Genomic DNA, 17,030 nt, shown 5'->3' on the forward strand with positions numbered 1-17,030 from the left:
TTTGAGTATTTGATATGTCTTCGTTCGGGATTTGTTTCTCTACGACAGGAAAACTACCGAGTCATTCAACCTTATAGCCCGCACAGGTTCAGTAGACAATTTTGTTATGTACAACATGTGCCAGGAGAACTTAAAGATGACGTCCGGAATGGGACTATGCTATCAGTGTACTTACATTGGAAATCATGTTTGAAGATTGGCAGTGCATCTACAATAACCCTACCCACTAAAGACAATATTCGGGAGTTTGAGATTACATCCGATTATGTTATTTGGTGGTCGAAGGTGCATCGCTTTGAATCGACGAAATCAAAGACAATCTCAATTGCAGGCAAATCGTCGTCGCTTTCTCAGCCGAAATCTCTTAAGTCTCATGGCAATGAAGTTTTAGTTCATGATAAACTCGCCCGTGGTAAAGTGCTTCGAGTTCATCCAGAAGTTGAAGGTAGTTCTACTACTCCCGCATCTCGAGTTCAACACCCACCTCCAGTTGATGTTCCTCCAACTCGAGTCCCTAATGATAAAGGAGAAACAGAAAGCGTAGCAGATTCTCAGGAAGATTTCATTCCACTCAGTCGACGAATCCGCAATTTGAAGCGAGGGCATATAAGTAGCAATGAAGACAGTGAAGTCAACTTTAGGCATAAGAAGACAAATGTCGGACCTCTTTATTGTGATTTGGACGCGGCATACCCACTCGACGACGGGTTTTTCGGTGATGTGCCTGCTGTTTCACAACCGGTTCTAATGAATGAGGTATGCATTTTATTTTTTTCTTGAGCTTCCCCTTTTCTATACATACATATATTAATTAATTATATATATATATATATATATATATTTTAGGGAGAAGTAGTGCATCATGTCCCTACTGTGTCTGAGCTTGTGCCATTTAATCATTTGCCTATTGAAGAGGAAGATGATGCGTTGCGCCCGATAAGTGCTTCAGGTGTTAGCCTAAGAGGTACAATGCCAATCTTTATCACGCTCCGTATTTAGAAATCTTTGATTCTATTTGCTTAACCATTACTCGTCGGTCAATGTAGGTTCACTTGCACAACAACATTTATTAAAGCCAGCTAATTATGCGTCCACTTCTGAAATGTCATGTGGGGAGCCCAAATTAGGTGTTGCAGACAAAACCCTTCACAAAGTAATCTCCGTTTTAGGAAACCAAGTAAAAAGCATAATCTTGAAGGCTTCATTGGAAAGGCTTCCCTCATTCAAAGATGAGCTTGGCAAGTTGATGACTACTCTTGACAATGTAGGGGCGAACGTCTCATCTTTACGAGCTATGATCGATGCGCTTATGGTGACTGCCATTGACTATCATTCTGCACACTCTACTTACTCCCAAAAGCTATCTCCCGAGGCTCAAAGCGATCGTTTAGCCGCAGTTGACTCTTCACTTTCTATTGCCTTGGCTCTGCAACAAGCTGAAGAAGTTCATCAGTCTTCTATACTTAAGTCTATTCAATCTGCCAATACGCGTATGGAGGAGTTGAAGAGGGAACAAGAAAAATTGGAGTTAAGATTGCGCCAACTAAACGGATCACTTTCAGAGAGTGATGCACAACTTTCTTATCATCATGGTGAAGTCACCCGCTTGAGAGAGGATAAGACTGCGGTTGAAGAAGCTCCTGTACTATCAGCTGCAGATGCCGAGACTTTAGATACATTACGAGTTTCCTTTGAGAAACTGCGTAACGGCTTCAAGGATTTGTCTTGGGAATAGCAAATTCTGTTGTTGTAAACTTTCTTTGCTTTATTATATTTCTCTTTGAACTTGTCAAAGTGTTGATGTTTACCAATTAACTTTCATGATGAAATAAAAGCATTTTCTCATTTCATTAATTTTTTTTTTTCAATGGTTCGGATTGATGTGGGAAACCCTTTGTTTTTATTTTGATGTGACTGAACTTGGAATTATTTGTCCAAGCTGCCTACGTACCCTCGATGAAAAGGGATCAAGTCATCACGTAGTTCAAGGAATTTTTTTTTTTTTGTGTCCTAACTTTTGCTTGAACCGCCCTTTCGGGTTTTCAGTTCAACGGACTTTCTTGGGCTCTAATTTTTTTTCTTAGACTGCCTTTTCGGGTTTTCAATCTAACAAGCCTTTTTTTTTTTTTTTGGGGTGCCGTACGCAGTTTAGGCTCATGCGGGCCAGGTGCTCTGGTGTCACTTCATGCATAGTATCGTTTCAAGAATTTTCCGTTGATAGGGCCAATTCTTAAACCATCCTCCGTTATAATCTTGTAAGCGCCACTTGTGTATACTTCTTGTACTACGTAGGGCCCATCCCATTTCGAAGTAAACTTGCTTCCAGTCTTGTGTGTTGTGATGATAGGTCTACGTAATGCGAGGACGAGATCTCCCACCTGAAAAGATCTGGGGCGTACTTTCTTGTTAAAAGCATTCGAAAGCCGGGCTTGATAACACTCTAAGCGTTGTTGCGCTTCGAGTCTCTTTTCGTCTAGTGCTTCTAACTCTTGGAGACGTAGCTTCTCATTCTCTTCATCAGTCAATCCCTCTTGTATGGCCATCCTCAATGATGGAAGTTGACTTTCTAGAGGCAAGACTGCTTCCACGCCATATACGAGTGAGTACGGTGTAGCCTGAGTAGGCGTCCGGTATGTCGTCCTATAAGCCCACAAAGCTTCATTTATCCTTTCATGCCAATCTTTCTTGGTTCTTCCAACAACTTTCTTCAACAGGCTGCAAAGAGTTTTGTTGAACACTTCCGCAAGACCGTTGGCTAGTGCATTGTACATTGAAGAGTTGCGTTGTTTGAAACCAAAGTCTTCACACAATTATCCATCAACCGATTCGAGAATGGCTTGCCATTATCTGTGATGATGTAGCGTGGCACACCATACCGATTAATGATGTTTACCTTGATAAAGCTCACCACATTTTCTTTCTTCACTTCCTTTAGAGGCACAGCTTCCGCCCATTTTGAGAAGTAGTCTGTGGCTGCAAGGATGTAAGAATGACCATCGGAAGATTTAGGTGCTATTGGTCCCACCATGTCAAGACCCCACGCATCAAATGGCCAAGAAGTAATTGTAGGATGTAGCAGCTCCGGCGGTTGGTGGATAAAGTTGGCATGGAATTGACATGCTTGGCACTGCTTCACATAATCCATGCAATCCTTGACCATAGTCAGCCAATAGTAGCCCATCCTTTTTATTTGGAAATGTAGCTTTGGCCCTGATTGATGTGCTCCACAAATTCCTGAGTGAGCCTCTTCCATTGCTTTGAATGCATCTTCTTCGTCCAAGCATCTTAGAAATACGCCTTCAAATGAACGACGGTAGAGAATTTCTTTGTAATAAATGAATCGAGGTGCCCGACGTCTTACCTCTGATCGATGTCTTGAATCCTCTGGCAGTTTTCCATGCTCAAGATAATCAATTAAAGGTTGTCTCCAGTCGTCAACGTCAATAGACAGTACCGAGATAACGTTGACTCCTTCTTGCGATGTCCTAAGCGTTAATGGAATGACCCAACGTTGGCAAACTGGAAGATTTATTGCTTCTTCTTTTGTCAATGCCAATGTAGCGGCAAGGTTGGCTAATGCATCTGCCATTTGGTTATCTTTTCTTGGCACATGCTCCAGCGTCATGGAGTCAAAGCTTTCTAGTAATTGCGTGGCTAATTGGTGGTATGGAATTAGATCATCCTTTCTAACTTCATAGTGAGTCAGCAGTTGGTTGATCACTAACATGGAGTCACCATATACTTCTAAGCTCGATATCTTCATCTCCACGGCCATTTGTAAGCCCATGATCAAAGCTTGGTATTCTGTAACGTTGTTCGAGCAAAGTTCACTTAAGGAGAATGAATAGGGCAACACGTGCCTCTCGGGTGATACGAAGACTACGCCAGCTCCCGCCCCGTCTTTACGAGCCGATCCATCAAAGAACATCATCCAAGCAGGAGAAATGTCAGCGAAGAAGATTTGTTCGTCGGGTAAGTCATCTGAAATTTCCCAGTCTGCTGGAATTGGATGATCGGCTAGGAAGTCTGCAACAGCTTGCCCCTTAACCGCCTTTGCTGGAGTGTAGATGATTTCATATTGATTGAGAAGTAACGCCCACTTGGCCAAACGCCCCGTCAAGACTGGTTTTGACATAACGTCCCTCACCGGGTCGGCTCGTGCAATTAGATGGACCGTGAATGCTTGCATGTAGTGCCTTAACTTTTGGATAGCAAAAACAAGTGCAAGACACGTCTTTTCTATAGGCGTGTAATTTAGTTCGGGACCAGTAAGCGTTCGGCTTAGATAATAGAGTGCTTGCTCTTTGTGTAACTCATTCTCTTGCGCTAAAAGGGCTCCAATTAACCTTTCTTGAGCCGCAATGTACAATTTGAGTTGTTTGCCTGGAATAGGAGCTCCTAACAGTGGTGAACTCGATAGGTACTTCTTTATGCTTTCAAAGGCATTGTGACAAGCCTCATCCCAAACAAATGGAACATCCTTTTTCATAAGGCGACTGAATGGTTGACACCTCCCTGCTAAGTTTGAGATGAATCGCCGAATAAACGCGAGGTGTCCTTGTAAACTTTTCAACTCATGTAAATTTCTTGGCTCGGGCATATCTTGGATGGCTTTAATCTTAGTCTGATCTACTTCGATGCCTCGATGTTTAACGATGAAACCAAGGAATTTACCTGACGTGACGCCGAAAGCACACTTCAAAGGGTTCATCTTGAGTTGGTACTTCCGCAATCTGTTAAACACCGTTCTCAAATCTTTCAAGTGATCTTCTCTTCTTTTTGACTTGATCACCAGGTCATCAACGTAGCATTCGACATTCTTGTGAAGCATGTCACCAAAGATCTTTTGCATTGCACGTTGATAGGTCGCACCTGCATTCTTGAGGCCAAATGGCATCACCTTGTAACAGTAAATTCCTTTTGGAGTACGGAAGGCTGTGAGTTCTTCGTCCTCTGGCGACATTCTTATTTGATTGTATCCAGATGAACCATCCATGAAAGATAACGCTTCATGACCTGTGGTTGCATCGACCATGAGCTCAATTATGGGCAAAGGAAAGTCATCCTTCGGGCAAGCCTCGTTTAAGTCTCGGAAGTCAACACAAATACGAATTTGTCCAGTAATTTTCTTCTTCACCGGAACAATGTTCGCTATCCACGTTGGGTATTTCACCTCCCTAATAAATCCGGCGGCGATCAACTTGTCAACTTTGGCTTCGATTTGAGTTAAGAGCTCCGGACGAAAGCGACATTGAGTTTGTTTGATTGGACGCGTTTCAGGTTTGACTGCAAGGTGGTGAACCGCCACTTTCGGATCGAGGCCTGGCATCTCTTTATACATCCAAGCAAAGACATCTTTATACTCAAGCAACAGCTGATGATATGATTCCTCTTCGCTAGGATTCAAAAGTGCACTAACGAAGATAGGTCTTGGGTCTTCATTTGTGCCCAAGTTGAGCTCTTTTAATTCATCAACAGTCGCTTGGCCCCCATCTTCTAATGCAGCAGGAGCGTCATGAACCTCTTCCTCGAAAGGTTCCTCTTCATCGAGCTCTTTAATTGTAACATGATGAACGGCTAGAATCTCTACTTCTTCATCATCACTTTCATTTTGTTGATTCAAAGCTTTCCGAGTTTGTATGATTGTTCGTCGTTTCACTTTGAGTTGGTCACCTGAAGTTACGTCTAGTGTTGAGAGACGTTTCATATGTGACGGGATCAGGCTCCGGATTTCATTATCTTCCGTCGAATCAACAAGAACTCCACTTTCCAACTCTCGCTTTTTTTTCTCTTCAGACGGTTGGCTTGGAACTTCGAGTCTTTCTAGTGCTGATATGCGCGGAGCTGATTGAATTCCCCTTTGATTCTGATGTCTAGATATCCTTTTGAACACAGAAGGTCGTGATATCGATTCTTTGATGCGGCCAAAAACTGAGGTCCGCTGAGTAGGCTTGGCTAAACGGTCGAACACTGAGGCTCTCTTAATAGCCTTTGGTTCTGCTTCCTCCTCAACCACTTCAACACTGATGTGTTGAGCTTCTGCCTTCTTTTCTTTTCTTATGGCAGAAATCTTAACAGGTGGGACAGGAGTAAAACCTAGGCCTGTTCTAGCTGAGCCGATTGTGTAACCTTGCTCCTTCAACTTCTTTTGGGTTTCGCTAAGGTTATGTGTCCTTTCTCCTGTGATATCAGGATTGAGCTCTCCTAGGGAGGAAGACAAGCCGAAGTCGTAACCTGCTTTTGACATGAGCTTATAAGCATTAGGATCAAAACCTTCTTTAGTTCTTTTGACCGGAAGATATTCACGTCTTGTTGCATCTTGTAATGGTCTGACGAACCTTGGTACTGAAGATTTCGACACATCTGAATTGCTCAACTTGGGTAAAGGCATGGTTGTAAACTCCTTCAAGAACTTCATGTCACTTTTCCCTAACTTCCTTGGTTTCACTTCTTCTCCAAATGGGGATTGACCTTCCTTCCTTCGGGATGATGAGACATAATGAAGAACAGGAATAGCTACCTTCTGTGAATCTATCGGTAGTGATCCCATTTGTCCAAAGGCAGTGCTTTTTGGCTTATTATCGCTATTTTCTTCAGCGAAAAGGCATTTTGACTGCTCATCTTTTCTTGGTATGGCCTGGCCAGTTGAGTGAACCTCAATGGGAATAACTTCAGATGTCATGCCCTCATAGATGTAAAACTTGGCGTCGGCGAAATAGGATTCGGCTTCGGTAAATGGCTTGACATCACCTAGGATTTTCTTTACTCCACCTCTGTAAAATTTGAAACATTGATGTAAAGTTGAAGGCACTATCCCATTTTCATGTACCCACGGCCTTCCTAAGTGAAGATTGTAGGAAGTCTTAGCATCAATCACGTGAAATAGGGTGTTTGACTTTAAGTCACCTATCACGAGCTCAATTTTGATCATGCCCATGGCTCTTTGCCCTCCTTGATTGAAGCCTTGAATCATGAGACGACTTCGAGACAATTCGTCCACAGTGATGCCTAACTTTATCATTGTGGATTTAGGCATTATGTTTACTGCTGAACCTCCATCCACGAGCATGCGACTAAGTTTCTGTTCTCGCACATACCCAGACACGAAAAGCGGACGATTGTGTGGTTTGGATCCTAACAAAAGATCTTCATCGGTGAATGTGATGGAAGCACATGTCGCACAACAGATAGCACGATCTTGAGACTCATGCTCTAATTTTTTGGCCTCCCTTATTTGATTTGGATGAATATTGAGATCCATCAACGTCTTTACCAATGCTATGCGTATTGCTTCAGGAAGTTCCACCATTTCCTCAACATTGAGGTGCGATGGTGAATCTTCTATCTGTGTCAGGGCCTTTTGCTCTTCATGAGTTTCCGATCTTCCTTCCAAGACATCTTCGTCATCTACTTGATAGCAAGTTGTCATATAAACAGTCTCAATTGGTCCTCTTACGAAGAACATTTTGGGAAAGTATTCTTCTAGCGTAATTGGAATTCGTGGCTCTTGGATTAGTGGTCCACTTTCTCCGCCAGTTCTCTCTTCGCCATTATTCTGGTTTTGGTTTTAGAGCGTTTGTGCGAACTCCTTTTTCGCCGCTCCCTCTTTGATTGAGTATTTTGTCGTTGAGGAATGCGCTTCGTACGAGGTTTCCGCCGGGTAACGAGCGTCCATCCTTCATTGTCATCGAAAGATGAATCACCAATGAAGCCATCACCACCTTGATTGTTCGGTTTGCCCGCCACTTCTTCTGTGCAAGGATCAGTCACCTAGTGTATGCCCCTTGTTGATTGGAATTCCAATCTTTTTGATAATGCGGGCAGCGGCATCGGATCGAAGGATCCAAACACAATTGTGGCAACGTTCGCATCTGCGATTTCGTCAACATCCAACTCAATCCTTCCTTGCCTAGCCAAGTTCATAATTAGCTCCTTCAACACGAAGCACTTCTCTACCGGATGGCTGACAATTCGGTGGTATTTGCAAAACTTAGGGTCGTTGACTAGGTTCATCTCTTTAGGCCGCTTACATTTCGGCAATTCGATCACCTTCTTTTCGAGCAAGTCCTCAAGCATACCAGCGACATTGGAGTCAGGAAAGGGGTACGTTTTTTCCTCTAACTCCTTCAAAGTGCGTCGACGTCTATCCACTTCTCGAGATGGCTCCATCCTTCTAACTTCTTTCTTCTTGTCTCGGGTGGAGATTTTGACGGGGACGGTGTTTATTGTCATTGCTTCCTTGGTAGGCTTCTTGACAGGTTTATCTGTCTTTTGTCCAAAGACTTTCTCCTTTCTTTGCTCCATGACGGGCTCATGCTTTCCTCCGTGACTAGCTATACTCAACTCCATATCATGGGCACGAGTGGCTAGCTCCTCAAACGTGCGGGGTTTAATCCCTTGTAGAATCTAGAGTAACCTCCAATACATCCCTTGAATGCACATCTTAACTGCCGATAACTCCAAAAGCCTATCCTTGCAATCCAGGCTTAACGAGCACCACCGATTGATGTAATCGACGACAAGTTCATCTTTCCATTGCTTGGAATTTGTGAGTTCCATCATACTCAAGGTGCGACAAGTGCTATAGAATCTGTTCAAGAATTCTCGCTCCATTTGATCCCAACTGTCGAGGGACTTGGACTCTAAGTTTATATACCAATCAAATGCATTTCTTTTCAAGAAACGAACAAATTGTTTCACCAAGTTTATATACCAATCAAATGCATTTCTTTTCAAGAAACGAACAAATTGTTTCACCAAGTGGTCACCCTCCGTCCCAGCATTTCCATCAAGTGGTCACCCTCTATCCTAGCATTGTTGCATGTTTCGACAAAGTGTGCAACGTGTTGTTTTGGGTTGCCATTTCCATCAAATTATTGGAATTTGGGGGGTTCATATCCTGTTGGCATCCACAGGTTGTCTATCCTTCTGGTGTATGGCTTGGAATATATGAGCGTGTCTCGGGAAGGTGCTCTGTATTGAACCTTGATGGTGTTCGCGATCATGTCTTGAAGTTGTTGGACCGATAAAGAACCCACCAAGGCGGCGTCGCCTTTTCCGTGCAACTTCTCACCCCGACTATGTTTCATGACCCAATCCTTTCTCGCTGGATTCAGCTTCATGATGTGGTCCCTTCTTGTGTATGTCTTGAACAGGCTTCTTATCTTGATGTGCCTCCCACTTGTTAATGAGAGAAGCAATCTGCGCATCTTTCTCTTCGACCATCTTCGTCAGTTTCATGACCACTTGGCTCATATGGGCCAACTGTTCTTTAATAGACATCGCTCATGTCACCATGACCTGCATGGCTATAGAATAAGACTCACCTATGGATGCCGAGGGTTTCGTGGCAATCTTCTGTTGGTCGTCAGACGGGGATCCATGGTATGAGCCTATGCTCGAGTTAGCGTCTGAAATAGGCAAGAGTGAACATTTTCTTGAATTCTTCGAACTCGAAAAACTCCTTTCTTCGTTTTGAGAGTTTCTCTCATCCGCTCAGGGGGTATTCTTCTTTGCCCCCAAGGAGGCCAAATTGATAACTGGTTCACATCTTTCGCCTTGGCTTGAGTCGATATGGAAGTAACATGTTGAGTTGCGGATATTGCCTTCGCCTTGCTCCCGGTGACGACCCCAGTAGAGTCTTCGCTTGAGAAGGAGGCGCTCACGCTTTTGCCTCTCATCGCGGGAACGGTTTGAATCTTCTTGGAAGCCATCGTTTTTGGTGTGTTGATTGATTTTGGAATTGGAGAAAGAGATGAGAGGTAGAGATGGTCCCACTAGGCATGCCAAATTTGTAAACATGAATTTCCTGCGACAAATGAAACAAGAACACATGTACAAAATAATATTTATATTTATGAAATTTAGGGTTACAATCTTTGTATTAAATCCTCCGATTCGATCTCCAAAGTGTTTAAAGAAATTTTGTGTTTGATATTGATACAAGGTCGTAGAGACTTGATCTTGATCAAACGGGTAGCACAAAGCTTGTTTGGTGTTTGGATTTTTCTAGGGTGGAGGAATCGGCATGTATTTGTTGTGCTTGGTGGCTCTTCCAAAGTGAGGTGAAGAATGCAGAGAGTTTTCTGTTTCTTCTGAATGCTTGGTCTGTCTAAGCTCCTCTCTTTCATCTTGAGGCCTCCTATTTATAGGCTCCTACAGGGTGCTTGATCTAAATAGCTTTCCCTCTTTAAAACCTTGTTTTGTGGGATTTTGATTTGATTTAAAATCAATTCCAAAAATTTGGCAATTTAGCCAAATTATCTTCGATTGATTGACTTGATTAATATTTGATTTAAATCAAAGTCAATCACAGAAGATTCTTTCCTTTAATTTTGTCTTCACTTTGAACCGTTTGATGCACTCCGTCGGATGTCAACACGTGTCACTTTTGACAACCAATCCGATTTTGATGAGTCATATGCCACATGGGAGAATTATGGGGCCCACAATTTAATCCACCAAACCCTAATTATTTTCTTATCTAATGGAATTTAGTCCGCCAAAATTTCTTTGTCTACAGGGACCATATACTAAATAATTTATTCCATTCAATTTGACAATTGTAGGAGCAGCGGAAGAATCATGATGAACATTGACAATTGACATAGGCTTACCATAACCCCTGAGGTAATTTGTGGTACCTCATTGGATTGGTCATCTTCATTAACAAATCCTGTATATACCCCATGGAGACAAAGAACACCGCAAGCAATTAAAACAAAATAATAGGCAAAAAGAAAAAATCTGTAGCAGTAAGGGGGGTCGGCTATTCTAGGGTGAATATAACCCGGTGCTCTACTACCAAGTCAAATATAATGATATATGGTAAATTTCTGAGATATATTTCTTCTCTCAAAGGACGTATATATATAGTGTACAATGCCTTCTAACCCAAGGAAAAGATAAAAACTAATCCTAACAGAACAGGTAATACAATATTTACAAGAATCCTTATATTAATTTCCTACCTAAAATAGGACTCACGCCAACAGATAGATGAATCAGTATGCCCTGATAAGAGGTTTCCACCATTTTATTCATTTTCATTCACATCAATATTGTTCTCCACTGCTGAGTTATTCTGCATATCATTTGCATCATGTAAACCTCCTATAGCTGTCTCATCAGGAGTATCCATAGCATGTACTCTGGATGTTCTTTGCGTAAAAGGATGCGAAGTGAGATCTTTCTTGTCAAAATGCTTTGCCAATTCAACCATTTTCCACCGAAATGAGTTCTCAGAATGAATCGTGGTGCTCAAAGTAGGCCACTGTGAGCAAACGAAACGGTACATGTACATCAAAAGTGAAAACATGGAGACTACACCTGCGATGATGAAGAGTCCCCCGAAGCTGTACACGTGAAGGCTTCGACCGTCTGAAGAAATTTTGGCACTTTGATCATCACAGATGGTTTGGTTTCCGAAGTACTTCTCCTCAATTGAATCCATCTTAGATTTATCTTGAGTGACATTCAATATTGCCCTTGACATGTAGGAGACTAGAGGAGACCCTCTTGGGAAGGCCTGACGTATTAGAAGGCAAAAAAACAATTTAGCATATGGATATAGGAAATGGAACCATTGTTGCAGCATTTTACACTCTGGTTTTTATGGATAACAATACAATCAAAGAAAATTAAGACAGAGAACTCACAAAGCCGAATCCGTCAGTTTTGTATGTTGGTCCAACCATGGTGTACTTGGAACAATACTTTGCAATGAACAGTTTAAGGTAAGGGATTTCATCGAAAATTGCAGCAACTCCACCATTGTCGGTTCCTTTGGATAGTGCATGGTTATAGTCCTCAATGGTTACATAAGCTTTCAACTTGGACTCTTCAAACCCTATATTGTCCATTAGAAACCCTTTAATAAATGAATTCTTTTGAAATCCTATATTATAACCATTCCTTTTGATCTCTCTTATATCAGTAAATACAGGCTGCAATCTCTGCACTGTTAACATTGAGGCTAAACTTGCAGTGTAACTCTGTGTCAGGATAAGAACCACAAAAACCCAAATGATAAGCACTAATCTTGACCAATTGTTCACCACTTTCTCCCCTATTTAATTACAAAAGCATTATTAATTAGACTACAAGCTTCATTGAGAATATTGAAGAAAACAAATGCTTTGGTATAAGGAGAAGAGAACTTACTATGAGCAAAGACAAGAGTTGAAAAGGAGAACCAAAATATCACGCCAAGTTGTTGTTGTGGTGGACCTCTAAACTCGGAGTTTACCCGGTGTTCAAGAACCCATATCACAAAACCTGTAAATATGAAGGCTGCCCCAGTTGTCAGCCAAAGATCCAAACTTAACGGCTTCAAAAAAATCCAAATATTGTCTCTTTCATTATTTTCCACCAAAACTACCATTGACACTCCCGACTCTGAATAGGGCAATGTAAAATCTACATACAATGAGCGGTTAGCTACAATTGTTGTGTCTCCCACCACAGCATCATACTTCTGCATTTTAAATCACCAATTGAAAAGTACATTAGAGAAGGAGATAGAGAGAAAGAGAGGATGACTTACCCCACTTTAACATGTAAAATAAAACTTACCCCTGCTTTGATTTGTAAAATATAACTTACCCCAGCTTTGATTTGGTAAAGAAGATCATTATATGTCCCTTTGAAGCAAAAGAAGTCATGGGGAAGCGGAAATGGTAGTTTAGCCAGTGCAGCAAAGAAGACATCAGCAGCAAATCCCGATATGCTTTTGTTTTCCATTTTTAGGAATTCATTAAAACCTTCTTTAATTGGAACTCCAATCCTCAGTTTCTTTGTTGCAGGTTGGTCTGTAGTGTCCCCTGGCCAAATTGGTTGCTTGAGTCTTCTCTTTACATCAGATTTTTCTGCTTCACTTTTGTCATACTTGAGCTGCCTTGACAGCCCTTTTTGTTGGTCAATCCAATATCCAATAATCCTTTCTTTATTGCCAATCACATTGAATATCTCAAAGGTTGAAGGTTCTAACTGTCCCTTGACCAACTGGAAATTCCCACTTAGGCTTTGAAATTTTGAACTTGGGATTGTTTCAAGAAGATTTTTACCCATGTTACTGGTTTCCAAGCTTGCAAGATTAATGACTCTACTTGTGTTTTGTTTCATAGACCTAGAACTTGTTGTTCCCACTTTCTCCACCGCCATTGCCAGTGCCCAAACTGTATCATATGCCCATAATCCAAAGAGGTTTAGGCCTGCCGTCATCTTGTTTGGTTGTTTCCATCTTGACTGAAAGTCTTCAAGATCTTTTGTCATTGGGATATATGGCCTTACTCCCAACACACCTTCCATTGAATCCATGGTTGTCGAATTCACAGGATCTAAAAAAGTTGATAACCCATCGGTGACAATCCATGCATACCCTTCACTCATCATACCTGCCTTATTTGCTAGTATAAAGAATTTGGACCCAAGGGAGGCAGTCATATGCACCAGAAATATTCTTGTTGAATTTGAGTTTAACCTGCCAAGCTCCCTTAGAATTTCAGCATCATTAGAAGATGGAGGAATGACACTTCTGTAAGGTACTCGAGCACCAACCTCCTGTATAGCGTCCACCAGATATGGAATTAAACCATTGCCATAATCGGTGTCTTCATAGACGAGAACAACCTCCAACCAGCTATAAGCTTCAATGATGGCAGCTATGGCTTTTACTTGAGCAGAGTCATCAAAGGCTGTCCGGACAAAAAATGGGCTACGAGATGGAGAAAGAGAGGGACTGGTGGCAGAGAATGAAATGATGGGAACCTTAGCCTTTCTGCCAAGCTCCATCACAAACTTTGCTTCTGCTGTCCTTTGAGGTCCAATAATGGCCTGCACTTTTTCTTTCTTCATCATATACCAGGCTGCATGAATTCAACAGACAAATGGTGAATGAATTAAATTAATTAGCTAGCCAAGATCAAAAGGCTGAGTGTATGTGTGTGTGGCCAAAAATATATAGCTGGAAGGAAGGTAGTGTCTAATCCACCTTCAGATGCTGCAGTAACAATATCATCCGCTGAATCCCGGGTACGAAGATCAAGCCTTGTTCGATAATGAGCATGCTTAGCATAAAAATCTGAGAGTGCCATGGTCATACAGCTCTCTGCAATCGCACCAACAGAGGAATTCAAGTCCAGAACTACCCCGACTGGTATTCGTATCACCTCCTTTGCCATTGAAAGCTGGATACTCCCAAGCCTGGCCAACGAAAGAATGAAGCAGAAAGATAGAAGGTGCTTCTGGTTTGTCATCATTGTTAAGCTACCTGGGTTTGTCTCATGCACTCTCACATATATGTAAATTACTCTTTTTCTCTTTCGTTTTGCCTACTCTTTTTAGCTTTAAATCTTGTGTACGATTTGTGTTCCAAGCTCATCCTTAATAGGAGTTTGAGAAAATGGGCAAGCATTTGGTCAACACTCGTAAATGTTGATTCAATTTGCATCACTTGGTTGGTAACTCGAGACAAGTCAATACCGGTCTCCTTCTGAGTACTATTCAAGGATGAGAAAACACCCTTTTCCTAGTTTTGACCGAGTAAAAGGAACCAGAATACTTTGTTCATGTCAAGATTATGACAAGCGAACTAAACTGGTCATGAATTGACTAATGTAATCGTGCACTAATTCTTTATAAATAAGTGCAATTGACAAATAAGTTTATCAATTGATTAATTTGTAATAAGCATCGAAAACTAACAAAAAATGTATCTTGACATTCCAAAGTACTATAAAATTATCATGGCTTTTTATCACAAATGGTCCTTGAGGTTTGTGAAATTATCAGTTTTGGTCCTGTATTTTTTTGGTGACATTATTGGTCATTTATTTTTTTTTGTGACATTATTGGTCCTTTATGGTACGCCTCACACATCAATTTGGTCATGACGTTAGATTTTGTCAAAATTTCTGTTAAAATGATGACGTGGCACGTATGCAGTGCTCACATATCAAATGAGATAATGACACGTGGATCTAAATAAAAAATTTATTTTTTAAAAATAGTTTCATATTTAAAATCTAAATTTTTTTTATATGGACCATACTTTTCAAGGATGATTTAAAACACCCTTTCCCTTGAAACTGGAGGTTTCAAGACACAAACAAGATCGCGATCTGTTTTATATATCAAAAAGCCAGAAGCATCACTATCAACATTAAAACCATCATAATCATCATGAAGTTTAATTTGATTGCCTTAATGTGTACGAAATTCATTCATATAATTACACGAGAAACAAACTTCCCAAGAAAAGAAAAAATCAATGAAAGAAATGAACGTTGGAATTTTAAAAAATAGATAATTCGAATAATTGAAATACAATGCAAGTGAGCCCGACAAGGTTGTCCCTCAAACAAACTTGTTTAAGGACTCTTGCAATTGAAGGTCTTACATATATAAACAATGTTTTTTAAATTAAAAAAAATACAATGAACAATTTATTAGAAAATGTCCTAAGTCTGTTGATTAATTCTATATTACAAGTAAAATAATAAATCGGATCTCAAATCAGATATTTCAAATCATTGAACCACTTTTTGAAATTGCAAACAATGCGATTCTTTTCCACCCTCACCAAAGTGAATCCCTCTTAGGTCCCGTTTGGGATTGCTTTTTTTATTTTATTTTTTTTTCCGCAAAAAACCTGCTTCACTTTAGAGTTAAGCAGTTTAAGGTGTTTGGTAAAAATAAAATATCCCGATTATTTTAAAAACAGTGGCCTTTCGACAGCAGCTTTTAAAAGCAGGCTCTGGGTTGCTTTTCAAACTGCTTTCAAAAGAAGCAGAGATGAACATTTAATGAATTTTTTTAATTCCCAAAATACCATCATTCATTTTAAAAAATGACACTACCTCCAATTCCACATCCAACTCTACCACTTGCACCACCAAAACCACCACCTCCTCCACCACCACAACCACCTCCTCATCCTCCAAAACCTCCACATCCACCACCACCTCCACAACCAACACCATAACCACCACCATGCTGCCACTACCACCACCACCACCACCTCCACAACTGCCATTCCCACCACCACCACTACCACAACCACCAACTCCACCTTCATTACCACCACCACCACCACCTCCACTCCATCACTACCACTACCACCACATGATTAGTACATAACACTTTTAACATCATGTCTATTTTTGTGTATCTCTTATATTTGGTTTTTGTAGAGAAAGTTAATTAAAAATAGCATCACTTTCCTTATTTTCAGCTATTTTGCACTCTTGGAAGGGTTTTGACTGAAAATCAAATTTTCGAATGAATTTTAGCGCAAAGCCAATTGGAAAAGAAAGCTAAGACATTGAAAATCATTGTGTCAAAGTTTCATAATTTTCTACCAAACCAAATGCTCCAGACCTACAAGTCAAGACAACTTAAGTTGAAATCCCGTCAGAATTGAACGGTTGTGGAAGATTGATGATTTGTAACTTTTCCGATTTTTCCTAGTGGTGGGTGATTATTGGAGACTTTCATTAGGGACTTTTTCGGTACTTATTATTGGAGTTTAATTTTCTGGTTTAGCATTCTCAAAGTTGTATGCATTTAATTGCACATAAGTAAATTAGTTTATATGAATCATGGTTATGTTGGTATAGCATGTATAGTGTACTTTGAACCTAATTTATTTGTAACAGATGGTTAATCATCCTTAAATTACTAGGCTAGTCTGCTATTTTTTTAATTTTTTTTTTTTCGGGGCAAATATGCAAATATGCATATGCCTTGGTGTAATATTTCTCACGTTTTGTTGTGTGTGTGAATTTTCAACATCTTGAGTACGTACATTCCACACGGCACACAAATCGCGCTGAGATGCCAAACAACAACGAAACTTTTGCCTCTGCTGACTTCCTTAGAAACAAAATGAAGATATATAAATATATATATGTAATATGAATTGAATTAAGAAGCTTCTGGGCTATTAACTCACAACCAAGTTCGTTGCAAGTTTTCAGTTGACTTGACTTTGGATCGATAAGAAATTTACAAATGAAGCTCTATACATATTC

At 40.7% G+C, this 17,030-nt stretch overlaps 1 protein-coding gene across 1 annotated transcript; it reads right to left on the reverse strand.

The window, feature by feature from the left end:
- Nucleotides 1-11,035: 11,035 nt before the first annotated feature.
- On the reverse strand, nt 11,036-15,992 carry LOC117633147 (glutamate receptor 2.8-like). Its single transcript, XM_034366877.1, has 7 exons — nt 15,858-15,992; nt 14,310-14,527; nt 13,991-14,202; nt 12,604-13,865; nt 12,163-12,475; nt 11,658-12,067; nt 11,036-11,527 (listed from the first exon to the last, which is right to left on the reverse strand). Exons 1-7 carry the CDS (start codon nt 15,990-15,992, stop codon nt 11,036-11,038), a joined length of 3,042 nt encoding a protein of 1,013 aa, XP_034222768.1.
- Between the last annotated feature and the right edge of the window lie 1,038 nt (nt 15,993-17,030).

Source organism: Prunus dulcis, chromosome 1 (assembly GCF_902201215.1).
Source record: "Prunus dulcis chromosome 1, ALMONDv2, whole genome shotgun sequence".
Classification (NCBI taxonomy): Eukaryota; Viridiplantae; Streptophyta; class Magnoliopsida; order Rosales; family Rosaceae; genus Prunus; species Prunus dulcis.

What these genes read in the sequence shown, in the direction of transcription:
- LOC117633147 (XM_034366877.1), bottom strand. Translation starts at nt 15,992, where the DNA reads ATGGTGGTGGTTATGGTGTTGGTTGTGGAGGTGGTGGTGGATGTGGAG. An exon ending in AGTTGGATGTGGAATTGGAG is followed by an intron (nt 14,528 to 15,857) that starts GTAGTGTCATTT and finishes GGTCAAAACTAG; the next exon opens with GAAAAGGGTGTTTTCTCATC. An exon ending in AAACTGACGGATTCGGCTTT is followed by an intron (nt 11,528 to 11,657) that starts GTGAGTTCTCTG and finishes CTAATACGTCAG; the next exon opens with GCCTTCCCAAGAGGGTCTCC.